Below are 27815 nucleotides of genomic sequence, written 5' to 3' on the forward strand. Positions count from 1 at the left end.
GATTATACAAGTAGTAGTAGATTCTCATGTCTTCGGCAAACCTACCACATGATGTCACCATAACACGAGTAAAGGTTTCGCACAGAGCTGACTCACAATGAAAACCAATATCTATTCAGAGTACAAGGCAAGCTTAACCTTAACCTTACCGTTCAACCAATCACTGTCATCAACTGTATCTTCCTATTCACGTATTTACAAAAAGCGCAAGAAAAGTATGGTGTCTACTGACCCTGACACAGTGTAACCCATGAAGTCACCCAGGGTAGTCACACTGGGAAAACGATAATCCTTTAGCAGCAATGAGAGGGATTTGGAGAACGCCCCTCCGAGAGGCAAGCCTTGGTTCTGCGTTCAAGTCTTTGGTCTCGCCGTGCAAATCCTTGGCTGTCTCACACAGGCAGTGGCTGTTTGCTCGCTCGTCAAGGAAAAGCTGGCAGAACCTTATAAAGTAGTGTCACTACTTAGAAATGTAGGCTGGTTACTTAGCTTAAACAAGGAACACTTGCGAGGACTGCTGGTGAATATTTTAAAGGTGAGCCGCCTAAGAATTGGATAATACATTGGAAGTTGTCACACGCTCAAAGATGGTTCAGTGCAACGAATACAAATCTAACCGCCCACGGTAATGTTGTTGTCGTTACCTTTTCCCTCAAGAAAGACTAATGAAAGTTGACAATAAACCCGTGGGTCAGCGGCACTCATGGTAAGATTGATGAGTTCATCTTTACTTGTGTGAAACTATATGCATCTAGGCGTATTTGCTAAATAACTTGACTATGATCTCATAGATTTATGAATCATCGCAATTCGTTTCTAAAGGATGAGACAGCCACTCGTTGAGTACTAATGTGTTCCCCGGTTTGTTGTTTTCAAGTCCAGGGAATTTTGTTAATCCTGTACAACTAGACATGGATCAGCATGGAACACACAGTACACCACATCGACGACTGTCCGGCATCAGGTAGGCCTACTGTAATTATGAAAATGGTCAGCTGTAAGTCCTTTGCACACTATAACGTTGATTTATATAGATGGATGAGTCTGTGCGATCGACTAGGTTGTGTGGGCTAAGTTGACAAATGTAAAGAAGAAAAAAAGAAAGTAATGTCACTAGTGTACCTTTTCTTTAAAATAAAAAATTCAGGTGGAACTATTTGTCACAGATGTCTCTCACCACATTACCGTAGTTAAAACCATCCCTATGCCCCAGATTCGTGTGTTCTTGAAGGCCTACGTGCCTTTTGCCAGTGATGCAATAAATGCTTTTAGAAACGCATATTGCAAGGAAATTGAAATTTGGTGACCTAATTGTGTGTCTGAGGAAAGGGGCTTTGTCTAATCTAATAGAAGTGAAGCCAGAGGGTATCTAGATGGACATCTCTGGGTCGACCAACATTCTTCTGCCTCCGATACCCTGAGTCAAGTCTGTAAGTGTAGTCACATTTGTTGCAGACATTTCAGCAACCTTTGAACTTTACTCATTTCCTGCTTTCAGGGTTGTACTGAGAAATTGCCTTGACCACATGTTAGGGTCATGGGAAACATTTTTGGAGACGAACCGTTCCGCATCCTCTGTGCGTACTGATTACGTTGTGGCTGTTTACTTTGCATTTGGGATATCAATTGAGCCTTGCAGTATCATACCACTCTCTACTAATTGGATGAAATGGTGCGTTGCGGGTGGGGTGGATAGAAACTGTATAACTGATGACCTCAGAAAAGGTGTCTTAAAAAAAAAATGTATATACACATCCCATAAATGTCAACAAAGATCTCAAAGTGTTACGTGACATCTTGGAATTTCCCATCCATTCAGATCAGTTGCATGGAGATGATGATGTCAGCCGAATATATTCCATCCAGCGGTTGGAATTATTTCACTCTTAAACCGGGGGAGTGAGTTTCCAAGGTTCTTTGGAAGTTTTTTTTTTTAAGAGTTACTACTCACCCCTTTGGCATGCAAGGCTGTAGGCTTATTGTGATTTTAATTAGAAGTGAGATGGAGAATTTCTGGTCTTAATGGCAATGAATCTGGAGTTATGACAGGCTCTTCACAGCCCAGTTTGCCTTGTTGAATGTGAAATATATTTCTGACTATCGCCTATGTAGCATGAATAAGGGGAAAGAAATATTGTGACCTCATGGCTCTTTTAAATGTTACATTCACAATAGCACGGTTGGTCTCCAGCAGAACCACATATTTTCTCAGTTTAGTACAGCAGTCTACACAATTATGTTTGTGGTTTGACTTCTGTTTGGAAATGACAACCACTTTGCCCATAAGTTGTGTTGGAGCAAAAGACATGTGTCCCTGTTTTATGTGATGCTGTTTGTCCTTGGACCCATTTAACCACTGCTTCTGAATACCCACATGCTTTTCAAGTGCAGTGACACATGGAGACTTTATTTGGTCTCCAATACTATCGTGCATTTGTTGTCCAACCACTGACTCAGCTGAAATATACAGTAAGAAGCCTGCTGTCTCTATAGGCAGGGCAGTGGCTAGTGTTGTGGAAATGTAACCACGGCACGCAATTTCTATTAACTGACACACGAGGTATCACTCAAACAGCATATACAATTTTGTTGAGGACTCTTCTACTGGCTGGGGACAAGGAGGGCATGCTTCTAACAAGCTCCAAGTGTGTCTCTCATTGTTACAGTGGTTCCCATCATGCTATTATGCCCCCTCTGTGGCACATCTTCATCAGTGGTCTTCTCAAACAGTTAAATGTCCAAAAGTCTCCGTTCTTCAGACAAAATCAGATGGTTTCCTGTTTTTGACCCATGGTCTCTGTCACAAGTTAAACACATCGGTCGTAACAGCGCTCTCCTTCGTGCCAGTAGGTAACCATATCAGTAGCGACAATGGTCAGCAACGTCTGGAGACAGTGTCAACTTACAAAGTTGTGAAGACATGGATCTCTCCGCAGAGCAACTTTGCTGACAGATAGAAATGATACCTATGACTTAAACACATATCATATCCCCATCACAGTAGCACACAAGCATACAGTCCATGGTTTATATGAGCATAATCTACACAGCTCGTCAGATTGAGAGTAACCAGTGAGACTATATACCTCAGAGTCAACATCTGCTTCGGTCATTGGAAAAACGTTCTGATCTCCAGAAGACAGTGTCAAATGTTGTCACAGCTTTCAGACGACATCTGGTCTTATTCAGAATGTCAGCAGTTTAGCATTTCTGACGAGGACTGGGAGAAAAACTACTGAAATAAAGGGCGCCCGATGCTTTATCGATTTTCTTTCCTGGCAGTTGTACATTTGATATGTGATTTTGTGAAGGATCTATGCTCACTTGTGCTGTGGGTGAACCCTCTCCAAGATAACGAGGCACACCTTAAACCATGATCTCACAGGCTGCCCTCCCTCAGGGTAAACCCTGGGATTGGTTAAGGTATTGTGAATCCCAACAGCTGTTTCCAGACGTACAGGCAGTCCAAGGGCACAGCTGCTCTCCTGAAGCCAGCGATGAAAGCTACGGCAAGAGGAATGGGCCAAATCTCAAAACAAAGAGATATGAGGAAAGCAGGGACTTGATGTGACAATCCTCACGGTTTGAACCCGAACCGTTAAGCCCGTTTTATAGCCAAGTAGTAACAAAATGACATGAGGTCTTTTTCTTAACTGGGGACAAACAGGTCTCTCAGGCATGTTGAGGCAAGTTTACATTGGGAAATGTGCAAGTAGTGTTCTTTGAGGACATTCAAGAGCAGGCAGTAACTCTGGGCTGCTCTGTGTAACAGCGTGGACTGACATGCACGGCATTGTGAATACTAAGGTTGCTTTAGCTTCAGGACACAGCAAAATCTCAGAGTTCCTGCATTTGCAACATTTTCCTCTCTAAACTTTCGTGGGGGAATATAAAGACTCCCTGTTCAGACAGGAACTGAATTCCCTCTTGGGGCAGAAACGAGGTTACAGATCATAAACCATATCATAGTCCAAACACTGTCACTAAACTTTTAAAAGCTAATAAAAACCAGTATTGAAGGGACTCACCCACCACATGTACCAAAAACATGAATATGTGTCATTTTCTATGACTTGTCAGCACATGGCAGCTCTGAGCGTTTGAGTCAATAGAACATGCAGCCAGCATGAGTTCACTATGTGTACTGTTTTCCACCACAGTGCTTTTGAATTCATTGTCTATGACCCATTTGCTACTCTCCATTTAGCAGTCACATGGTACATTGCCTGAGCATTACTATTTAGGTTTCATGTTTTCGAGTCAAGTGACATTCCAACAGCTACCTTGAAAGCAGATAGGAGGGGGACTGGTACAGCACCAGGAAACTTGGCCTATTTGTTGATGGTAAAAATGTGTCAAAACTAAAATGTTATTGAGACCAAAGGCAAGATTGTATTTGTGAAGCCTGGTGCAACGTTGAAATCCAGGGTCTGTATGTGTACTGGATGGTGTGCTTTCAGCTTCAGAGGACTAACACGGACAAGATGGCCATGGTCCAGCAGAAGAGATAATGGGTTGTCTTTGTTTGTCTTTGTTGCCCAGTTGAAGCCAATGCATTGACCGTAAATACCCATGAATGCCTAATACTGGGGTTGCACTTCGTTAGAATAAAAAATCTGGGAACAATTTTGAATATAATTGACGATGATTAATTGGAAAGAGTGTTTTGGGGGTTTGATGCAGCGCTGATTTCATGTAATAGTTCATACTATAATCTTTGTGCAGAGGGGGTCATAATGTCAACTAGAATGTATGTAAATGTGTGGGGGGGCACATAGACTTGCTGTGTTTGCCTTGCTGGATGTTCTGCCTCCTTCTGTTTCGTTCGTGCACTCGTCCGGCACAAAATGGTTTGACCCGCCCACCTTCCACCCCCATAGCTTTGCGGGTGATTTAAGATGAATTTGCCCATTGTATGTTATCGCTGTGCGGTTCTGCTTATCTCAGAAGTAACATAAGCAGAACTGGCAGATGAATAATTATTTCAAAACATCACAGTTTGGGTTTTATTTATCTAGCTTTCTTTATCAATGATTGAGATCGAAGGCCATGGTAAAGATCATGCCTGCAGTACATCATGTTAGATTTATCCTCTCATTTTTAATCTAATTTTGTGCGCTTGTGTTTAGTTCTCCTCAGACAGTGAAACGACTGAAGATATGGAACACACTTCCACACTAAGAACATCAGGCTCACTGAGTACTTTGCGATGAAGGTAGAACCTCCTTGAACTACACGTTTAGACTGATTAAGGTAACAGTTGATCTTTTTTGTATTACTGTCCAACTGAACAGGTTCGAGACCCGATATAAAGATGATAGATGAAGAGAAGGTACATAAAGCATGGCTCTAGATGGCGCTATCTCTTTGCTCATGCCTATGCTGGAAGCACACGTTCATTGCCTGGTTGCTGATTATGAAAGTGATGTGTGGTGTCAGAAAGGACTACAGGCCTACTGCATCAAAAAACATTAAACACACTCAACGTAATGCCACCCAACCTAACCCATCAGAAAGGTGGGACTGTGAACACCAGAAGGCAACACCAAATGCCTCACGTTCATCATTCCTGTAGAGGGAGAGACACTGATCACTCTGAGATGACTCAGACTCAGCAGGAGGATCTGGGTGTGAGAGACCAGACAGGGGATAGGAGGGACTGTCCAAGCCCAACTACATGTGACCCTCACCAGGGGAAACTTGGGCTGGTGTCCCTACGATAGATGCCTCTGTGGATACAATGCGGCATTGTTTAGAAGAAAGGAGGCAGTGTGTGAGAGATACAGTATAATTATGACTCGCGGGGGGAAGGGGGGGGGGGGGGATTTCGCTCTTCTCCAGACGTTTTTATGTAAATGTTGGCCTCACTGAAAGTACAAGCTTGCTCCTGAACTCCAGAGAAGTCTACAAAGCCACAAACACAATGTCTCTCTCTGTCACTGTACCACACAGCTAGCACCACACATGCTAGCACACATGCTAGCACCCCACAGCTAGCACACATGCTGGCACACATGCTGGCACACATGCTGGCACACATGCTAGCACACACATGCTAGCACACACATGCTAGCACACACATGCTAGCACACACAGGCAGCTGTGCCGCTGGTTTTCTGATACCCTGTCCACTATCTACCCTCTCATTTCACCTCTTATCAAATCAAAAGAACGAAAAAGAACCCAGCAGAAGCCTGGCTGGTACTGAGCTGTTTTCTTATGGTAATGTCTGGCAGAAGCCTGGCTGGTACTGAGCTGTTTTCTTATGGTAATGTCTGGCAGAAGCCTGGCTGGTACTGAGCTGTTTTCTTATGGTAATGTCTGGCAGAAGCCTGGCTGGTACTGAGCTGTTTTCTTATGGTAATGTCTGGCAGAAGCCTGGCTGGTACTGAGCTGTTTTCTTATGGTAATGTCTGGCAGAAGCCTGGCTGGTACTGAGCTGTTTTCTTATGGTGATGTCTGGCAGAAGCCTGGCTGGTACTGAGCTGTTTTCTTATGGTAATGTCTGGCAGAAGCCTGGCTGGTACTGAGCTGTTTTCTTATGGCGATGTCTGGCAGAAGCCTGGCTGGTACTGAGCTGTTTTCTTATGGTGATGTCTGGCAGAAGCCTGGCTGGTACTGAGCCGTTTTCTTATGGTAATGTCTGGCAGAAGCCTGGCTGGTACTGAGCTGTTTTCTTATGGTAATGTCTGGCAGAAGCCTGGCTGGTACTGAGCTGTTTTCTTATGGTGATGTCTGGCAGAAGCCTGGCTGGTACTGAGCTGTTTTCTTATGGTGATGTCTGGCAGAAGCCTGGCTGGTACTGAGCTGTTTTCTTATGGTGATGTCTGGCAGAAGCCTGGCTGGTACTGAGCTGTTTTCTTATGGTGATGTCTGGCAGAAGCCTGGCTGGTACTGAGCTGTTTTCTTATGGTGATGTCTGGCAGAAGCCTGGCTGGTACTGAGCTGTTTTCTTATGGTGATGTCTGGCAGAAGCCTGGCTGGTACTGAGCTGTTTTCTTATGGTAATGTCTGGCAGAAGCCTGGCTGGTACTGAGCTGTTTTCTTATGGTAATGTCTGGCAGAAGCCTGGCTGGTACTGAGCTGTTTTCTTATGGTGATTTCTGGCAGAAGCCTGGCTGGTACTGAGCTGTTTTCTTATGGTAATGTCTGGCAGAAGCCTGGCTGGTACTGAGCTGTTTTCTTATGGTAATGTCTGGCAGAAGCCTGGCTGGTACTGAGCTGTTTTCTTATGGTGATGTCTGGCAGAAGCCTGGCTGGTACTGAGCTGTTTTCTTATGGTAATGTCTGGCAGAAGCCTGGCTGGTACTGAGCTGTTTTCTTATGGTGATGTCTGGCAGAAGCCTGGCTGGTACTGAGCTGTTTTCTTATGGTAATGTCTGGCAGAAGCCTGGCTGGTACTGAGCTGTTTTCTTATGGTGATGTCTGATGTCTGGCAGATGTTGACTGTGTGCCAAGTCTCTGGCCTGTTTGGAAGCGACCTCCGGGAAGAGAGGTGCGGGAAGATGGAGAGAGGTGCGGGAAGATGGAGAGAGGTGCGGGAAGATGGAGAGAGGTGCGGGAAGATGGAGAGAGGTGCGGGAAGATGGAGAGAGGTGCGGGAAGATGGAGAGAGGTGCGGGAAGATGGAGAGAGGTGCGGGAAGATGGAGAGAGGTACAGGTCACAGACGAGGGCTGACCTCTGCCAGGTCGACCCATGTACATGGAACAGAGAGATCACCCAAGAGGAAGGAAAACCTGATTGACACACTGACTGACTGATTCCCTGACAGATTGACTGATATATTGACTGACTAACTGACTAACTGATTCACTGACTGACTGATATATTGTCTGTCTGTTTGTCTGTGTCTGACTGACTGACTGACTCTGCTGTGGTTGTGCGGAGCAGTGGGCAGCCCATGTGTGCTTGAGTGAAATGAGGCGAGTTGTAGTGAAAGGTGATTACACACGGTATCTGAAGGACTATAGCACTGAGGTAATAATGTCCCCTAGATAACAATAACTCGCCTAAATAAGGGCGCAGAGCTTGCCAATGCAGTTCAAGGCCTGCGCATGCACACGTTGTGGGAAAATTGTTTTGTTTTGCCTAAAATAATCAAAGTTATACATAGGAAGTGGGAAGTTCTCATAGGGTTTGTGAACTCCCCACCACCACCCTCTCCACCCCTCCTTCTTTTCCATCCCACACAGCTCCTGGAGTAATGGCCTTTCCAGACCCTCTCCAAACAGCTTGTGTTTACTGGGAGTGACCTCTCTCCAAACTACCAGCTGTGTCCCGAGCGCTGTGTTTTGTCTATCCACAGGGATCACCTACACCCCCCCCCCCCTCCCGCCTCCCTCCCCACCCAGCAACTCTCCAGCCCCGCCCCCTCCCCACCCAGCAACTCTCCAGCCCCGCCCCCTCCCCACCCAGCAACTCTCCTGCCCCGCCCCCACCCCATACTCGTTCAGTTCCCGCCCATAATCACCTCCAACCACAAAATTCCTACTGATCATGTGTGACTTCTTTTTTTGTGGTAAAAGCAAAGGACAACCTCTGGAGGGGGAAAGGACACTGAAACACTGAGGCAAATATTAGATACTTGCACATATAAATATATAGAATAGAGGATGTTTGCTGTCAGTTTTGTACCCTTTGTGGGGGTACACCTCTAAAGCACTAAACCAGAGAGAGAGAGAGAGAGAGAAGAGAGAGAGAGAGAGAGAGAGAGAGAGAGAGAGAGAGAGAGAGAGAGAGAGAGAGAGAGAGAGAGAGAGAGAGAGAGAGAGAGAGAGAGAGCGAAAGGGAACTTGAAAGGGCAGGAGTGTCACCTTGTTTGCTCACTTCAGGGCAGGGAGTTCAGGAACGACCCGTGCTGGATCCGAGACGTAGGAAATGTACATGAGTCATAATATTCTGATGAGTGGAGGTCATGGCTTCCTGGTCTTTGTCACACATTTTCAATAGGCAGACCTGTGGCATGGACATTTCCACTGCCACAGCTACAGTGTCTGGAAGGAGCAGCTGTAGATGGCTATCTGGACCTAGTGTGGGTACTTTCTAAACTCTGTAGAAAGCTGCATAAAGTGTAAGTCTGGCTTTTCAATCTGTCTGTGTATCGCATCAGTTTATATTTAGTTTGAATTTCAACTTGGTTGTAATCCTAATTTGAGGGTGATGTTCATTAGGCAGATGTCAATGTGGTCACGATTTGGAACTCTTCACTGCTGTATTCCTCTTTTCTGTCTTTATGAGCTTGTGGTGTGGTTTAACATCTGTGGTGACGTGTAGCGTAGATGTGGGATACAGACTGTTAGAAAGCAGGCTGATACCAAATCTGGCCTTGGCAAGCTAACTGTAGGAGAGTAATACGTGTTGACAAGCTGGAGAATGTGGTCAACACTCACTATTCTAGCCCTCATCTGTGCGGGAAATACGAGCTGGATGACCAGCCCAAATCCGCCTCATCGTTTTACCTTTACACAGCAAGCAAATATCACAGTCAAATTTCACATTTGATTACATTTGATTGGCTTAGGTAATCGACTTCGTCTCACACATGGGAAGACGGGGAAGGTTCCTGTGTTGTTATGGTTATGTTATGGATGTCGAACAGTGTTGCAAACCTGTCAAACAACAACCATCTCTCTCTGAGTTTGCTGAAAGTCCAAATTCTTGTCTGCTGTTTGTGGGATCTGTGCAAGGAATGATGATATCATATCCTGGTGGGGGGGGGGGGGAGTCTGATTGGAGCTGGCCGTGTTTGGATTACCTCAACACGGACTCCAGAGTTCTCCAGCCGTCCGGAGGACGGTTGGGTAGTGATGAGTGGTCGGTGTCTTGGATAATGAAAAGCAAACAGAAACACAGACTAGTACTGTAAGCACACCTGATCTAATTAGCTTTTAAGCCTTTGAGAAAGAAACATTCCTAGTCTAACTGCTCCAACACTGTTAACACTAAACATGTTAGGTCAGCATGTACTGTATGGTGCATGTACTAATTGTTGGATTAAAGGAAGTTAGGAAGTACATTATGAGGTCTTCCTTGGAGTATGGAGTCATTGGAATATTGAGTCAGCATAGCTAGCAACGAATACAAGAGGATACAACGTTTATTATACCAACCTTTCCCAACCCTGGGCTTCAGGGCCCACTTCCTGTATGTTCTAGATGTTTCCCTGCTCCAACACACCTGATGCAAATTATCCGGTCTTTATCAAGCTCTGCAGAAGCCTGATAACGATCCATTCACGTAAACCAGGTGTGTTGGAGCAGGGAAACTTCTAGAACATGCAGGACAGTGGGCCCTGAGGACCAGGGGAACATGCAGGACAGTGGGCCCTGAGGACCAGGGGAACATGCAGGACAGTGGGCCCTGAGGACCAGGGGAACATGCAGGACAGTGGGCCCTGAGGACCAGGGGAACATGCAGGACAGTGGGCCCTGAGGACCAGGGGAACATGCAGGACAGTGGGCCCTGAGGACCAGGGGAACATGCAGGACAGTGGGCCCTGAGGACCAGGACTGGCAGCCGCTGTACTGTACTGTTCAGTTCTGTACTCTGATCCCTGGTGAGGGTCTGGAAGGTGGGTGTGCGGTACACGTACGGTCCCACCCCAGGCTAGCATGACAGACCTCAGGACTGTTGTTCTCCTGGCCCTGCCCACCGGATCGCAGCAGAGCTGGGAGGTAAAGCTGATTAGCACTCTGCTTATTCTTGCCTGTGGGGGAGTTCTCTTTCCTCTCTGACACAGCGTGCTTAAGAGCTTGGAGAGACACGGCCGGGGAGGCAGGCTTTGGCTGGGGGATTTAAAACCCAGAGGCTCTGTGACGTCGAGGCCTGGGTGTGGTGTGGTGCGCAAGGTAGGCCTCCCCTCGCTCCGCCTGCCGCGAGTCTGTCTGAGTGTCCGGGGGAGATGGCTGGGTCCTAGGGGAGAAGCAGAGCAGAGACCAGGAGGTAAGACGCCTCAGCGGAGTTACGACCGGACGAGAGGATCTGTGTAGACGTGTCCGAGAGGCAGGTTTTCTTTTCGTTCTCTCGCCGCTTGCCAAGTCGTTGACAGGCTCTCCTTAGGCAGGCTGACAAACTGTCACGCTGCTGAAGGTGCTGCCTAACATTTCTGGACATGACTCACCTCTTTCCTGCTCTATTCAAGCTATACGGTTGGAAATCTACAATAAATTAAGTCCTTTATTGGATTTATATCTGTGTAAGAGTGGAAGTGGGAGTAGAGTACAGTAGGCCTCTGTCTGAGCTGTCTGCAGTGGCGTGTATGAGCTTGCAGAGTAGATTAGTAGATGTTCTGCTCCATCAACAAGTGCTAGTGCTAGTCATCACACTGCATTGTTGCCCTGGCTTCTTAAAATACACTGGGTGTTGTCCGGAGGATTGCAGGAAAGCTTCTTTGCATACTTTGTTTTCCTCTTTGTTCTTGAACACACCTTTTCCTCTGGGACTGCTAGCTAAACACCAGCTGCTAACTGACATACCACAGCAGGCGGCACTTCACAGACCCTGAACCGATGAAAGTGGAGGTACACCTCTGTTAGGAAATGACAGTCTCTCTTTTCTTCTCTGGAGTCATGCGCTGCATACAGTCGTGTTTACCTCCCGGTGATCTGGCCCCAGGAGTGTGTGATCCGTTTGGGAGAGACATTTCACAGACATGCCTAAGTTCACGTCTTCCCTTGGGACAAGGCTTACCCCACATCTAACAATGTGCGCGTGGAATGTCCGGAATTTGGCTGTGTCTTGATTCAGCAGCTGTTGATCTACTGTCAGTATATTGTTTGTGCATTTGATCTTACTTCAAGGATGGAACTGCAGAGCCAGAGGTATATCCAAATCGAGTTTGTGTTTCTGACGGGCCAGGCATTGGCTACCTGTGATCCTGAAGGCTGTGTTTGAGTTGATTTCACACACGTAATGGACTTGGGTGTCATCCCAGGCCTCAGCTAACTACTGCAGCTTTAGATAAGAAGTCACACGCATGTTAAAGGAGGAACATGGTCAAGTACATCATCATGGGAACATATCTAGTGTGCCCATAAATCTGTGTCTCTCTTTCTGTACTCTACTATCTCTGTCTCTCTCTCTCTACTCTCTGTCTCTCTGTATCGGGGTGTGCCTCTCTCTGAATCTCCTTTTATGCATTCTCTCAAAGGCTCGTCAGGTATTTTCCTATCGGTAGCGGTACCTGGATGTTATTACGAGCCTTTGATGGTCCGCAGATCTTCTTGAGAAATGTGTCGGTGAGATAACTGGAAACATACATGGACCATCAATGTTTTTTTGTTAGTTTGAATTTGGGATGAAGTCGTTTTTTTCTCCTGCTTGCTTGAGATGTGAAGCAGAATCCTGCCTGCCTGCTTGCAGCTGTGGTGTGCAGTAGCAGGTGTTAGCCAAAACATTCCCAGTACACTTCACTACATCTGTTTTCATACGGACAACTTCTGCATTCACTGCTCCGTTGGACCGTGCAGGCGTAACTGCAGCACAGCACAAAGATTCAACAGCTACCGTTGGGATCTGATACCCACAGGAGAGCAAATCTGGGACTCCTCCCTGTTCAACCAATCAGTCGACTGAGATAAATACAGCTGATAACCTGTCAAGGCAGGTACTATCCTAAACTTTGCATAAAAGCTTTGCAGAAAAACAATGTGTGCTAAGTGAATAAAATGCAAATTGTCATGTAAATGTGAGCTCTCCTCGTGACTTCTGGTTTTATTGACAAGGCGATGTGTCACCTCCCGATGCTGGATGAGCCAGTCTGTCAGGCATGTCCTGTGGGACTGAGCGGGCTTGTTAACAGGTGTCAGTGTAGAGAAGGGGGGCCCCGCCCCGGGTCGAGCCACCACACGTTTCTCTCTTCACTCACACACGCATGGAGGGCTGCTGAAAAACACGGCATGAATGGGGCCAACAAACTCTTGATCCGTGCCAGAAACACACAGCATGTAATCATTTAGGTATTGAAGGGTCAGTGGTGTAAGCTTGAACTGGACAGGTAGTTATTACTGACTGAGTGATATGTTTTCAGCCGTCTACCTAGTATATGTGATGTATTGTGAGGTAGTTTCATACTTTGTATTACATTTCCCCTCCGAATTGTCATATCCTTTGTGTGACATGGAGGTAGTGAGAGGGAGAAGTGACGTCCGTGTTTGGAGAGTGGCTCATACCCCTAATCTCATAGCCTGACGAAAGTTCAGAGCCAAGAAATCTGGACTTTGTACCCTGGTGTGGACCACAGTGAGCGTCTGTTTTAACTGGGGGTGTCTGTCCATAGATTTACAGATATTGAGCTGTTCATGGTCGTTCCATCTGCCCTTACAACAACTGTGTGTTTGTGTGTGTGTTCGTGTGTGTGTTTGTGTGTGTGTTTGTGTGTCTACTATATGTTATTGTTTATTCAACAGTTCCTTGTCTGCTGTGTGTGTTGGGGAATTACTGAGGATCCAGGCTCTCATGTTTTATAGAAAACTAAATAAAAGTATGACTTCAGTATTATGTCCATCGTGAAGCCCCAACATTCAATGGTGGTTATATTATTTAAATCAATGATACTGCTAATCACTTCACAAAGTAGTTGTGGTTCCCTTTTACTAACTCCTCATGTTGACCACTAAACGTGTGTGAGGTAGACTGGAAATGCTGAAGTAACCTGGTTTTTACGAGGAGTTCCCCCCATGGAGACTAAGAATGTTTTCAAGTCATGGCGTGGTTGGTACATCAAGTGTAGACATTGTTCAAATTCCTGTTTGTGAGTTACCGTAGCCCTTGGAGGACATTCCACATCCTGCAGGCCATGGGGCATAGCCAACTGTGGCTTTCCCTCTGCTCTGTACCACACCAGTCATTCACTGTGTGTGAGATGCACGTCTACATCTATTTTATCTGAAGTTTCATGACATTTCAGCTCTACTGCGTTTCGCATAGAGCCTGTGTCATTGTTATAATGTGCCTCTTTAAAGGTGACTGTGGTCTTTAGTCAGGTGACTGGGACGTGCTTCAAAGGAAAAGTGTGTTTACTTTGGTTGATAGCATTAACTGCTGAACACAGGCAGGTCACAGAGAACAGCACTGCCTCGTCTGTCTCAGCTGTGATTAACTGACCTTATTACTGAGCCCTGACGCTAAAACAGTTTGATGTAATAATGGGTGTTATTATAAAGTGCTGATGGCTTCAGTTTCAGGATTTGTCATGCTTCACAGCTAACATTATGGTGAAGTTCAGGCAGTGAACACTTCTGTTTCAGGAAATGAAACGCACAAGTATTAAAATTAATCCAAAACGACGGTTCATTTGATGTTCTGTGTTGGTAGGCTCAACACTGGGGGATTTTATTGCCTTTTGATTTTAGAACTTTATTGCTGCTGAATATAAAACTACCAAAGTGTTTTGCTAATTACTGATTAGATACTGTAGACAGCCTCACTTAAATAAAAAGTATGTTGGCTCTGTTTACAAGACCACAATGACACCATCCTAAAACACAGATAACGTTGCAGCAAGATAAAGCCTGGATCAAACAACTAAGGATTAGCTGGCATAGACAGAGCAGGTTGCAGTGACTGAAACTGTAACCTCTTGCCTTATTTCTCGGTCTCACATGGCTTGTCCTCTCACTGCGCTTTCTTCAAGCCTCAGTCATTATTCTCTGCTCTTGAGTGTCTTGTGACTTGTTTGCAAAGTGGACCGGACCTCTTCCATGTAGTTGTCTGTGCGTAGCGGAGCTGTGTGGGTAAGAAAGGACTCTTTTCATGCCCTGAGATGCAACACTTTTCCATCTTATGTGATTTATTTCTGTGATCAAAGTAACACTTGTTTAAAACATGTATTTGTAAATATCTAATGTGAATAGTGGTTCTGGTTAATGGTTTTGGTAAATAAGAGTGCATGGAGGCATGCAGAAGAGTTTAATGCTTTTTTGCCGGATTGACATGAGGGGGAAGATGTGTGTTTAGCTCTGACAAACAGTGCAGTACAGCGCAGTACTCACAGAGAAGAGTGTTCTGTTGAAACCTTGATCTCGGTTGTTTCCCCTTCTGAGAGGACAATTTTACTGATAAAAGCCTTTTTAGGTCAAACAGAATCATTTTGGTTTCAAACTGCACCATGTACAGGATTCTAAAGAGGGGCTAGTAGGTTCTAAGAAGAAGCAAAAAAACAAGATTCAAAAAATCAAAAAATGGTTCTACAGTTTCTCTAACCTTCCTGCGTTCCATGTTTTCCCTAAGTGTAATGCCCAAGCTGCTGCCCTGATCCCTGCTAGCAGCAGTGTCACTCTGCTGTGTCTGTCCTCTGCAGAGTGTCCACCAAAAGCAAGGCGCCTTCCCCCCCACCTGCTCTGAAAGGCCTGGGCGACCAGGGCCGTCCGCAGCGGTACCCAGGGTTCCCCCACAGGACCATGGACCAGAAGGAGAACCTGCTGGAGCGGGAGATGAACCTGCTGGTGGTTCTACCAGGGGGAGCGGAGAAGACCACCCTGGTGCATGGCAGGTGAGACTGCAGTCAGTACTCACACCAGACTCGCTCACATCACACATCCAAGTGCTTGGAATAAGCTTCAGTTCATAGGGAACAAAGGCCACAGTTACTTAGTATTATTACAAACGTTCATGTTAATAAGAATCTTATGAGGGCCTCATTACCTATTACCGCACATTACCAACACCTGGATCTACAGTGTAACCCAGAGACACTGGTGGAGCTCTCCAGTCTGTGTGACCCGGGCAGCAGGATGCAGCAATGTCACATATTCTGCTTTAACACCTGCTCTGGATTCTTTTCTTGAAAGATAGAAGATAGAAATGTGTTCATTGTTTTATAAACCGTTCTTTCATTTCTCTACACATGCTTTGCATTTTGTTCTTTTCGTAGGGTTACTGCAGCTGCCTTGCATGATGTCATCTTTCCAAAACCTCTATACTGTTACGCCCACTTGATTGAGTTAGATAGGCGTGGAGCTGAGACCGTTGTCCAGGGAAACAGTAACATAAATGGGCTTGGTGTTTACTGTGTTGTTTTGTGCTCAGTACACTGCACGTTTCATCAGCTAATTTAGGATTATACGAGAAGTGTGTTTAGGAAACATTGTAATCTGATTTCATGAGATTAAACCTTTTTGTTTGATTGGATGCAAATCCACTGTCAACATCTTCATATATAGGAATTTGTAGTTTTATCTTAGATGACAGACTTTGAACAGAATGAGCAGCAGTCAATATATTCAAGTCAGCAGCCTTCGGTGCATTGTATGCGGCTGCAAATCTACAATCCTCCTCAACTTTCCATCAACAGCGTTTACTCAAGATATCATTATTTCGTCTTTCACAGTTTTCTCTTTGTACAAAACAATCCTTTCTAGGTATCCTGTGCCTCTTGCCCTCTTTAGCTAGAACTGAGACCAACTTTAATATCAAAAGGATCAAGCATCAAATTCTTGACCCTCTTTTCTCTTTCGAAATGTGTTCCAACCCTTGTGAGTACAGTAGACTCATTATGATAAGGATTAAACTGTTGGCTTTTTATTTCCAAAGCCTGGAATGTTATAGCTGTTGTTTAACTCACGACCACATGTAGTGAGAATCACACATGCTATGAGGAGACAATGTGCTAAACAGTATTATATATTTACAGTATATATACTGTATAGCATATACGTCATTACTTCTCCTGTTAAAAAAAAAAAACAAAACCTTGTGATTCCTGTTCGAACTGCAGACAAATGTCTAGACATCTCATTTACTGATCTCATCCATTTTACTGTTAGATCAGGCGGTCAACTGATCTTTCTCGTCAAACCCACAACTGGACTAATGACTAAACCATCCTGTACTAGTCCAGTGTTCTCCTGGTCTACTCTGCTCCTCCTCTGCTCATCCTACGCTCACATGTCCCCTCTCCTCCTCTCCTCCTCTGCTCATCCTACGATCACATGGCCCCTCTCCTCCTCATCTCCTCTGCTCATCCTACGATCACATGGCCCCTCTCCTCCTCATCTCCTCTGCTCATCCTACGATCACATGGCCCCTCTCCTCCTCATCTCCTCTGCTCATCCTACGATCACATGGCCCCTCTCCTCCTCTGTGTTCTCCAGTAAGCCCATGATGGATCTGCTGGTGATGCTGTGCGCTAAGTACCACTTGAACCCCTCCGGACACACCATTGAGCTGGTCACCACCAACAGGAACCACATCAAGTTCAAGCCCAACGCTCCTATAGGGACCCTGGAGGCAGAGAAGATTCTGCTGAAGCCCAAAGGAGGGGAAGACAAGAACAAGAAGTCCTGCCCTCAGATGCCTGAGGTGCACATTAACACCTGCCTCAGCAGCACTCCAGTTGTTACAGGAATAGTTTTATTGCATGACATGTTTGATAGTTTCTCATGCTGTATCACGATAGTCAGTCCCAGTCACTGTTGTGCTTTGTTATTTGGAGGTGTTTGGGCTGCGGGTCAGGACGGAATAACGTGGCTGTTTTCTAAAGATAAAATCACACGATCATCTCGCTCCTTGTGCATTTTTGCGTTCCCTAGGCAACTGTCCGTCTTGTCATAAACTATAAGAAGACTCAGAAGACTATTCTACGGGTCAATCCTCGAGTTCCTCTTCAGGAACTCCTACCAGCCATCTGTGAGAAATGTGAATTTGCCGTTGACACCACTGTGTTGCTGAGAGACCTGCTGTCGCCTGGTCCTCTCGACCTGACCACCTCTCTCCACGACTGTGGCGTCAGAGAGCTGTATGCTAAGGACATTAAAGGTACGCTCTGAGAAAACTCAACAACTGGCCCTTTAAAACACAGGTCCTTTCATTTACCTGCATAACATTTCATTGTCCTCTGTGTGGTTAACAAATGGCAGTTGAACTTGCTTTTCTGTTGCCCTGTCTCGTCTTGGCAAGTTCCCCAGTGTCGGCCTCTGTACTTCTGTGGGTAATAATGGTGTTTACCACCCTTCTGATGCTAGCCTGTCCCATGGTGTAAGTGTGTGGTGTCTCTCTCTCTGCTAGCCTGTCCCATGGTGTAAGTGTGTGGTGTCTCTCTCTCTGCTAGCCTGTCCCATGGTGTAAGTGTGTGGTGTCTCTCTCTCTGCTAGCCTGTCCCATGGTGTAAGTGTGTGGTGTCTCTCTCTCTGCTAGCCTGTCCCATGGTGTAAGTGTGTGGTGTCTCTCTCTCTGCTAGCCTGTCCCATGGTGTAAGTGTGTGGTGTCTCTCTCTGTGCTAGCCTGTCCCATGGTGTAAGTGTGTGGTGTTTCTCTCTCTGCTAGCCTGTCCCATGGTGTAAGTGTGTGGTGTGTCTCTCTCTCTCTCAGGGCCTGGTCCAGCTGACAGATCCTCCTCCCCAGTGTGCCCTGCTTCCCCCAGTCACCACAGCACCGCCGGTACTACAGCACGACCACGTGTTTAGACCAGTACCTTTTCCACATTTCCCCTCAAATCATCTTTGTCCTCGATATTGTGCTCCTCCATAACCTTGTTTCTGGCAGATACCATCACTCCGGGCAAAGACAAGAAGGAGAAGGAGAAGGAAAACAAAGGCATGTTCAGTCTGTTCAGGAGGAGCAGGAAGAAGCCAGAGCAGGTGTGTGGGCGGGACAGGAAGTCACATGACTCTGTGTGTGTTGAAGGGTCTGTCTCTTTGCAAATACACATGAATACGTGTCTGTGTGTGTGTGTTTGTCTGTGTGTGTGTGTTTGTCTCTGTGTGTGTTTGTCTCTGTGTGTTTGTCTGTCTTTCTGTGTGTGTGTGTGTGTTTGTGTGTCTGTATGTCTGTCTGTCTGTCTGTCTGTGTGTGTGCATTGGTGGGCGTTTTGTGACAGTCCTGTGATTGGTGGATGTTGCTCTGTGATGACTGACAGTAGGCCCTCTGCTCATGCTTCTATTGGCTGTTTGCTGTCCTAAGTCCATGCCAGCCAGCGCCCCGGCCTCCCCAGTCCGGAGCAAGCCTCGTCCCCTCAGCATGGCCTCACTTGGAGCCCCCTACTCCTTCTACGACTCCAGCACCATGCCCGCCGACGTGCCCAAGAAGAGGCGAGCCCCCTTGCCCCCCATGCTGGTGTCCCAGAGCTGCCCCTCTGACCTCAGCTCTCGCCCCAGGATCAGCTCTGAGGCCGAGGTGCAGTCAGACCCAGACCAGGTGAGCGGAGGGAACCGGATCAGACCGGGCACAGCAGAGATTAACAACAAAACAAACAGACATGTATACTGTAGGCCGACTATGCAAAGGTCTTTGGTACCAAAAGCGTTTTGGCGTTTTTTTTACATGCATCTTTTTGTCGATATTTGTGCCGCCGTATAAAAGTGCAAGCTTGAGAAAATGTTTTTTTAGTCTTTTTGTTTAATTATCTCTTTTTTGTTGTTGCATATATATATATATATATATATATATATATATATATACAAATTATTATTTTTTATATATAACTTGTTAGTATTGGTAGATGCAAAGTAATTTGATATAAATCCAGCTGTATATGGAGTGCACTGGGGAGTGTTTTGACTCCAGTGACTCAGCGTGGTGGTCTCAGTGTGATGATGACTGTTGGGTTTGTCCATGCCTGAGGAGACGACCAGCCTGAGTCCAGGGTCATACAGCGAGTCGTCCCTGAGGAGGACCAAGCGCAAGGCTCCCCCTCCGCCCGCATCCCCCTCATCCTCCTCCACGGCCGGCCAGGACGACGCCCCCCCAGGGGGAAGTCTGACAGGTTGGACCTTGTTTAACACACGTCTTTTACCTGTCAGGTTTTATACAGCCTAATTTACAGAGTACTGTGTGTGTTTTCTGCTGTATTCTGACTGGTGGTTGCTAGTTATTGCTTAAGAAGGTTTTACAGACAAACATGTGCTAGGTTGACAGCCTTGATGAAAATTTGTTTCTCAACTGTGTGGGATGTTTGGTCTGATGCACTTTGGCCTTTAAAAGTCAACAATAAGAATCTGTGTTGAGAAACTAGTTTGAGCAGAATCCTCTCATGAAATTTGTTTGGTTAGATCTCCCCCTAGTGGTCATTATCACACATTGGCTCAGTTGCACCAACCGTATCCTTCCATGATAAAACGCAGAATTCCACAGGATTTCCGAAGTTTAACAGATTATCTCAGATGCGTGCTACTGTTGTGATTTCATGGTGCATGCTTAGTAACGGGGGCAAAGGGCAACACGTGTTTACAATAAGTAGTTCTTCTTTCTACTTTCTTTATAACTTGCAGACTTGGCGTCTCCGGCTGAGGGTCTGTAAGAGTCCTGTCTATCCTGCTGCCGTGTTCTGACTTCCTGTCTCTGCTGCTGCCGTGTTCTGACTTCCTGTCTCTCCTGCTGCCGTGTTCTGACTTCCTGTCTCTGCTGCTGCCGTGTTCTGACTTCCTGTCTCTCCTGCTGCCGTGTTCTGACTTCCTGTTTCTCCTGCTACGTGTTCTGACTTTCTGTCTCTCCTGCTGAGCTCTGAAGCATCTCTTCTTCCTTCTGCGACCAGCTGCCTCTCCTTCTCCTCCTCTCCGTCTGTCGATGTTCATGTCTTTTATTCTGCAGCCTGTTTTCTCTCTCTGTCTCTCTCTGTCTCTCTCCGTCTCTCTGTTTCTGTCTCTCTGTCTCTGTTTGTCTCTGTTTGAACGTGCTTCCTTTAACTCCTCTCTTAATGAACTGATCTCCCTCTGAGAGGAGGGCAAGAAGGCTGTGTTTCTTTGAAAAGTAAAGTAATACATTTATATATGTAGAATGTAAACAAGGAACTATGCACATTTGTGTGGTGTGTAAGATATCCGGTAGTCTGGTGTAATTACTGAATTAAATACTCCCTCATACTCTATATTTAGATACAATGAGTGGTTATTGCAGTTCAATGTTTTATGTGAAAAGATAGTTGTTTTCTATTTGAAACATTGAAAACACACTTCGTGCCTAGTGGAGACTGTGAAACTTGAGCCTTGACTGGATGTTAGTTTGAGAAGATAAGTAGCGTTTCGTAATATAACAGATCAACGCAAAGTGCTTTCTAATCAGGTATTCCCATCTTCAGAGAGTTCCTCCCTGTCCCCCACCTGCACACAGCCCCAGTCCTCCCTGTCCCCCACCTGCACACAGCCCCAGTCCCCCTCCCTGTCCCCCACCTGCACACAGCCCCAGTCCCCCCTGTCCCCCACCAGCACACAGCCCCAGTCCTCCCTGTCCCCCACCTGCACACAGCCCCAGTCCTCCCTGTCCCCCACCTGCACACAGCCCCAGTCCTCCCTGTCCCCCACCTGCACACAGCCCCAGTCCTCCCTGTCCCCCACCTGCACACAGCCCCAGTCCCCCTCCCTGTCCCCCACCTGCACACAGCCCCAGTCCCCCTCCCTGTCCCCCACCAGCACACAGCCCCAGTCCCCCTCCCTGTCCCCCACCTGCACACAGCCCCAGTCCCCCTCCCTGTCCCCCACCTGCACACAGCCCCAGTCCTCCCTGTCCCCCACCTGCACACAGCCCCAGTCCCCCTCCCTGTCCCCCACCTGCACACAGCCCCAGTCCCCCCTGTCCCCCACCAGCACACAGCCCCAGTCCTCCCTGTCCCCCACCTGCACACAGCCCCAGTCCTCCCTGTCCCCCACCTGCACACAGCCCCAGTCCCCCTCCCTGTCCCCCACCTGCACACAGCCCCAGTCCCCCTCCCTGTCCCCCACCAGCACACAGCCCCAGTCCCCCTCCCTGTCCCCCACCTGCACACAGCCCCAGTCCCCCCTGTCCCCCACCAGCACACAGCCCCAGTCCCCCCTGTCCCCCACCAGCACACAGCCCCAGTCCTCCCTGTCCCCCACCTGCACACAGCCCCAGTCCTCCCTGTCCCCCACCTGCACACAGCCCCAGTCCTCCCTGTCCCCCACCTGCACACAGCCCCAGTCCTCCCTGTCCCCCACCTGCACACAGCCCCAGTCCTCCCTGTCCCTCACCAGCACACAGCCCCAGTCCTCCCTGTCCCCCACCTGCACACAGCCCCAGTCCCCCTCCCTGTCCCCCACCTGCACACAGCCCCAGTCCCCCTGCCTGTCCCCCACCTGCACACAGCCCCAGTCCCCCTCCCTGTCCCCCACCTGCACAGCCCCAGTCCTCCCTGTCCCCCACCTGCACAGCCCCAGTCCCCCTCCCTGTCCCCCACCTGCACACAGCCCCAGTCCCCCTCCCTGTCCCCCACCAGCACACAGCCCCAGTCCTCCCTGTCCCCCACCTGCACAGCCCCAGTCCCCCTCCCTGTCCCCCACCTGCACACAGCCCCAGTCCTCCCTGTCCCCCACCTGCACAGCCCCAGTCCCCCTCCCTGTCCCCCACCTGCACACAGCCCCAGTCCTCCCTGTCCCCCACCTGCACAGCCCCAGTCCCCCTCCCTGTTCCCCACCTGCACACAGCCCCAGTCCCCCTCCCTGTCCCCCACCTGCACACAGCCCCAGTCCTCCCTGTCCCCCACCTGCACACAGCCCCAGTCCTCCCTGTCCCCCACCTGCACACAGCCCCAGTCCCCCTCCCTGTCCCCCACCTGCACACAGCCCCAGGGCGCGGCTGCTGCTCGGAGAGAGATTGAGTTCCTGCTTGAGAATTCTTGAGTCACATTGCTCTGTCTTTTCTTCTCCTCTTTTGTTACGTTCCAGTTCTCCAGTTTCTTGTTTCCCACTCTCTCTTTGTGATTTCCCCTCACTGGCGTTATGTCAGACATAGTATATAATAGACTTTGTAAGTTACTCTGCAGTTCAAGACACGAAACAAAATCTGTTCCCCACTAACTTGTAAATAAAAAGTGTCAAATGTATAATGTTGGATGATGTAAACAGTTTCTTTCTCTCTTGCCTTACTAGCAGACTTCACATAACTACCTCATAGCGATAGCTCATTCGCAGCATCTGAAGGTCTTTTCTCTTTCTCTACACCCTTCTCTCTCTCTGTTTCCCTGATGTCCTTGTGATGCTCTGTTCAGCTGGAGATCACAGCCTGCCCGGAAGAAGCTCCAGCTTTGTGTAGCCAGCTCGCCGATTATTCTGTCTGCTCTCTAGTCCTCTGATGGCCCTTGAAGTGCAGCATTGAGGACGAGAGAGAGGAATAAGAGACACGGGATATCTTCATTAAGTAGGACTCCCTTGTCTGAAGGGCCCTGTGAAGATTTGCGCGTGTTTTACAGCGGTGGGTTGAAACTAGCGCAGAGCATACCAAGTGACTAGGAGGAGTGACGGCTCCTTCATTCTCACTCACTCACTCACTTACTTTACTGAATAGTAAAAGAGAGGTATTCTTCTCTAATTAGCTGTACTAACATGCTGTGAAGGGGCCACTCTGGGAGAGGTCTTCCAGCTGAAAGGCCGTGGACAGTTTCTCTACCCATTACTGTGAGGTGCCCTGAGGCTTGTCTCCATTCATCCTAAAGCTGCAACTCCTCATCACAACCCTGAAACTTTGGATATCGTGCTTTCTCTTTCATCATTTCATCTTCAAGGCCCTCACAGCTATCACTATCTACTAAAGACCTCATCTCTCTCTCTCTCTCTCTCTCTCTCTCTCTCTCTGTCGTGTTGCAGGTGGTCCAGTTGCCATGACACTGGAGGAGATCGCGGAGCAGGAAGAGGCATCGGTGGGGCTGGACTCGGGCGACATTCAGGAAGAAGACAGCAGCCTCGACCTGTCGGCAGACGTCTCTATGGAGCTGGACGTGGCCGGGGACGCCTCGCCGGCCCCAGGGGCCCCTCCGCCAGGGGCCGCTCCGCCAGGGGGCCCTCCGCCAGGGGCCACGGGGGAAGATCAGCCTTGTGATCTGTCCTCAGATGGCAAGTACGAAGTCTTGCACAACCCTCGACCTAACATCACTAGACTTCTTTCTGACAGAACGCGATTTGCACTGCCGTCATTGGCAGAGTACAGTGGCCAACTGACTGTTTGGGGAAGCAGCATAGAAAAGTGCCAAACATATGTAAAAAGTGACAGAGCCCAAATTTCAACCTGGTTGTGGCGCGTTCTGTCTGAAAGAGCCTCAAATACTTTGTCTGCTTTTGGCTATGCTTTTTAATAATGTCTGTTTTTGACAGACCAACACAGGTGGATGGTGAGGATGCGGACGCAAGGCTGAGGACTGAAATGAGCTTCACTGAGGTGGTGGACACCGGTGGGTCGGCAGCGATGAGCTACCTCAGCAGTGAACACAAAACCTATCATCCCCATGTACTGTGTGGATGCCATGGTCGTAGTAAAATGTCAAATTGTTTGAATTAAATATTTTATGTTTGGGTTCTCCATACAGACCGTAGTTCATGCCAAGTGGAAGTTCCCAGGGAACAGACAGACTTGTCATCCAGAAATTCCACCTCACAAGATGGATCTAAAGAGGAAGTTAGTGCTCCAACAGCCCTGGAGGTGGTTCAGGAGGCGGGGTCGCAGGCCTCATGCCGGCCCGACTCTGACCCCCCCGGTGAAGAGAGCGTCCTGCTGGGCCCGCTGACCACCAGCACCCCCTGCCCCCCAGGAGAGGATGCCACGGTGCAAACGGATGCCGCGCCACCTTCTTCTCCATCCGCTGCTCCACAACAGGAAGTGCCTTCACCAGCTGAGCCCTCCTCCTCAGAGCCAGCGGGCCAGAAGAGAGACATGGCTACCTCCACAGAGGAGATGCGCCTCTCAGAGCCCCACCCTGCCTCGACCCAGGCCTCAGAACCCCACCCTGCCTCGACCCAGGCCTCAGAGGCCCACCCTGCCTCGACCCAGGCCTCAGAGGCCCACCCTGCCTCGACCCAGGCCTCAGAGGCCCAACCTGCCTCGACCCAGGCCTTAGAGGCCCACCCTGCCTCGACCCAGGCCTCAGAGGCCCAACCTGCCTCGACCCAGGCCTCAGAGGCCCACCCTGCCTCCACCCAGGCCTCAGAGGCCCCTCCCTGCCTAACACCCGCACCAAGTGCCCCGACAGCTGCTGCTGCTGCCAAGGCAGCACCCTTCTACGCCACAGACTCTGAACCTAAGCCAAAGCCTTCCAATGAGCTGACCAGGGACTACATCCCCAAGGTGGGGATGACAACATACACCATAGTGCCTCAGAAATCTCTGGAGAAACTGAGATTCTTTGAGGTGGAGCTGACTTTGGAGTCTCGCCCTGATGATCCAGAGGAGGAAGCGGAGGTTGGATCTCTTAAACTGGACGACTGTGCCGCTCCGAGGGAGCAGGTCCAGGTAGCGACAGAACCGACGGCGGTCCAGTCGACCACTCCCAGGGGAGCCTCGGCTCAAACTGGAAACACTACTGGTAGTGACATCACTGTAAACAGCAGCATGACTGAAGTTAACGCCGCATCAACACCGCCGTCGAAGCTAGCAAGAGATGACAAGATCTCATTCTCCACCGACGGCGGAGTGGCTTCGATCCAAGCAGCGTTGATAGCAAAGGTCAAGGAGATGAAGATTGCACCCGCAACTAAACCCAAGCCTGGATCTTTCCGCTTGCCGCAGCACAAAGCAACACCTGGGGGTTACGTGACCTCAGCAGCCGTGAAGAGTGGTGGTGCGAGTCCCGGGGCAGGCCAGAGGGAGGCTCCAGCCAGCGTGGAGAGGGAGAGGCCCAGGCTGGCTGTGGCAGAGGGACGGCTCCCTCCACCTCCTGTGCTGTGCCAGGAGTCACCAGGGGGCGCTCGGGCTCAGCCCGGCCCAGAAGAGGAGGTGGAGGGGGGGGAGAGGAGGAGCGTGCCCTCTGCTCTACTGACCAGGCAGACCAGTTCGACCGCCAGAGAGCCGTTGGCGGGGCTGAGCCTGGAGAAATTCCGGACTTTTGCGGCTCCGCGGCCGTACTCTCCCAGCACGCCGTCTCGCTTTGCGCAGGCCGTGTCCTCGGCCGTCAGAAGGACCCAGTCCGTGTCCCACAGCCCCACTGCTACATCCCCTCGCTCGCCTCCCTTCCACCCAGTCTCTGGTCGCTTCTCCATAAAAGACCCAAAAAGACTGGCCCATTCTAAGGTGAGCTGGAGCAGATGTCTTTCTGATCTTTTTTTCAAAGCCAACATTTTCTGCTTCTTGATGTAGATTCACTGTAAATATTAAAGCTGTCTGTGGTTGATCTCAGTACACATTTACCCCCCCTCTCGCATTTCCCTGGTGATGAATTGTGAGAGTTCCTTCATCTCTACACGGTGCTCCCACAGTACCGAGGGTCAACACACAGACTGTTACATAACATGTTGAGGGGATGTATATCTCCCCTTTAGACTGTACACAGTTTTCCCTCCGGGGGGGAGGTGGGGGGGGGGTGGGGGGGGGGGGGGGTGGCGTCATCCGGCCCCTCCTGCTGCTCACCCTCCAGGTGGGTCACCTGAGACTCCGCCTCCTCCCTGTGAGGTAAAGCGTGTGATGTAACGCGGTGCCCGCCCTCGGCCACGAGAACACGCCGTCGCAGCGCCCCTTCACAGAGCGTTCGACACCACCCTCTAGCCACGCTAAAACCCTGCCAGACTATCTGCACCAAAGCCACACTGGCTGAATGGTCCAATGGATGGTGCACACCACGTGAACACGCCAGTGTCTTCTTTCTGCTCTGTGTGTGTGCTGATGGGCACAGTGAGTGCTCCTGGGTGGTTAGTGATGTGTGCCTCTCCCCTCCCGTGCGCAGGGAGCGGACAATAGGCCAGAGGGGGAGGACAAAGGCTCCCAGAGGGAGGGAGGGGCTAAGGAGGCGGCCTGTGGCTCAGCCAGTGACATGACGGCTCATACGACGGCCCCGAGCCAACCGGAGCAGAGCAGCAGTGCATGCGGAGAGGACCGAAGGAGCAACGGAGCAAATGACACATATACTGTAAGCGATGTACATGGCACATTATCGGATTGTAATAGTATTATGGGATTAAGTCACTCTGGGATTGTGTAGTGACACTGAGGCAATGGGAACGTATAGCTGCTGTGCCCGGTAACAGTGCTTGTTGGCTTGTATTTGACCTTCTCAGGGAGATGTTGTCCTGCCCTAAGGTGAGCCAGAGGCCAGCCCAGAGCTCAGGAGGAGAAGAGTTCCACACATCTGTTGGTAGTCATGACAACAAAGTACAAACTGAAGAGACTTTGTGATGGAAAAACCCTTACACCACATAATGTAGATGTTCAACACACTATCATATCAAATATAATCATCCAGATTTGCTTGTCAAAATTAACAATTATATGTACATTAAATCTGATGTTTTTGTGGTTTGTTTTGTGTTATATGATCATAGTTCATTACAGTAAAGTTCAGGTTGTCTTATTTTGTTAAAAAAAACTATTGTAAATGATCATCGATAATGAGTTGTAATTTTGTTTCAGTACATGATAAGTGATTGGTCACTGTCTGACCTGGACTGGTACTTAAATCGGTTGATATTGCAGTTTATTCTTTATTTAATCTAAACAAATGTGTTTCTGTGAAAGCTGTGCCTGGACATACACTGGCATGTACAGTATTTCCCTGAACGAGTAGAGAATAAAAGTTAGGATCTTATGTCATGATGAGTGTCCTGTATTAAAGTTATATTGGGAATAAAAAATACTTATGAAAATTATTAAGCTGAGCCTGTAACTAAATAAACTAAAGGTAAAACTTTTCACATTAAATGTGTAGCCTACGCTTTGTACTTACTATGTGTGAATTCATACGTTAAGTGCAGTTTCTATTTGTGTATTAAAAGATTTTAAACCAAAATCCATGCTTTGCATAAAACAAATTCATGAGTTTTCCGAGGTGAGACATTAACCTAACTCTATGACATTAACGTATAGATGTCAAAGCACCCACAAACCATGAACTCTGAACAAAAGTGTCACGTGATCTATACGGTTTCACGTGCTGTAGCTCCTCAGGTAACG

The 27815-nt window shown here is 48.4% G+C and overlaps 1 protein-coding gene across 5 annotated transcripts; it reads left to right on the forward strand.

The window, feature by feature from the left end:
* Positions 1 to 310: 310 nt before the first annotated feature.
* cobll1b (cordon-bleu WH2 repeat protein-like 1b) lies at positions 311 to 27576 on the forward strand. Of its 5 annotated transcripts, none has more exons than XM_047046540.1 (15): positions 311 to 535; positions 658 to 706; positions 878 to 964; positions 15301 to 15492; positions 17093 to 17300; positions 17531 to 17756; positions 18309 to 18377; positions 18483 to 18577; positions 18900 to 19133; positions 19560 to 19701; positions 23531 to 23780; positions 24035 to 24111; positions 24247 to 25943; positions 26593 to 26775; positions 26924 to 27576. In XM_047046540.1, exons 2-15 carry the CDS (start codon positions 666 to 668, stop codon positions 26942 to 26944), a joined length of 3522 nt encoding a protein of 1173 aa, XP_046902496.1. In that variant the 5' UTR covers positions 311 to 535; positions 658 to 665; the 3' UTR covers positions 26945 to 27576. The 5 variants fall into 5 exon arrangements, with proteins under 5 accessions (XP_046902496.1, XP_046902497.1, XP_046902498.1 ...); XM_047046541.1 differs by having other exon boundaries at positions 662 to 706; XM_047046542.1 differs by having other exon boundaries at positions 312 to 706; positions 19563 to 19701.
* The last annotated feature ends 239 nt before the right edge of the window (positions 27577 to 27815 follow it).

This window comes from Hypomesus transpacificus, chromosome 23 (genome assembly GCF_021917145.1).
Source record: "Hypomesus transpacificus isolate Combined female chromosome 23, fHypTra1, whole genome shotgun sequence".
In the NCBI taxonomy this organism is placed as follows: domain Eukaryota; kingdom Metazoa; phylum Chordata; class Actinopteri; order Osmeriformes; family Osmeridae; genus Hypomesus; species Hypomesus transpacificus.

Excerpts from the sequence above, each read along its gene's own strand:
- cobll1b (XM_047046540.1), top strand. The coding sequence starts at position 666 with ATGAAAGTTGACAATAAACCCGTGGGTCAGCGGCACTCATG. Across the intron at positions 15,493-17,092 it reads ACCACCCTGGTGCATGGCAG|TAAGCCCATGATGGATCTGC; the intron begins GTGAGACTGCAG and ends TGTGTTCTCCAG. Across the intron at positions 23,781-24,034 it reads GATCTGTCCTCAGATGGCAA|ACCAACACAGGTGGATGGTG; the intron begins GTACGAAGTCTT and ends TGTTTTTGACAG.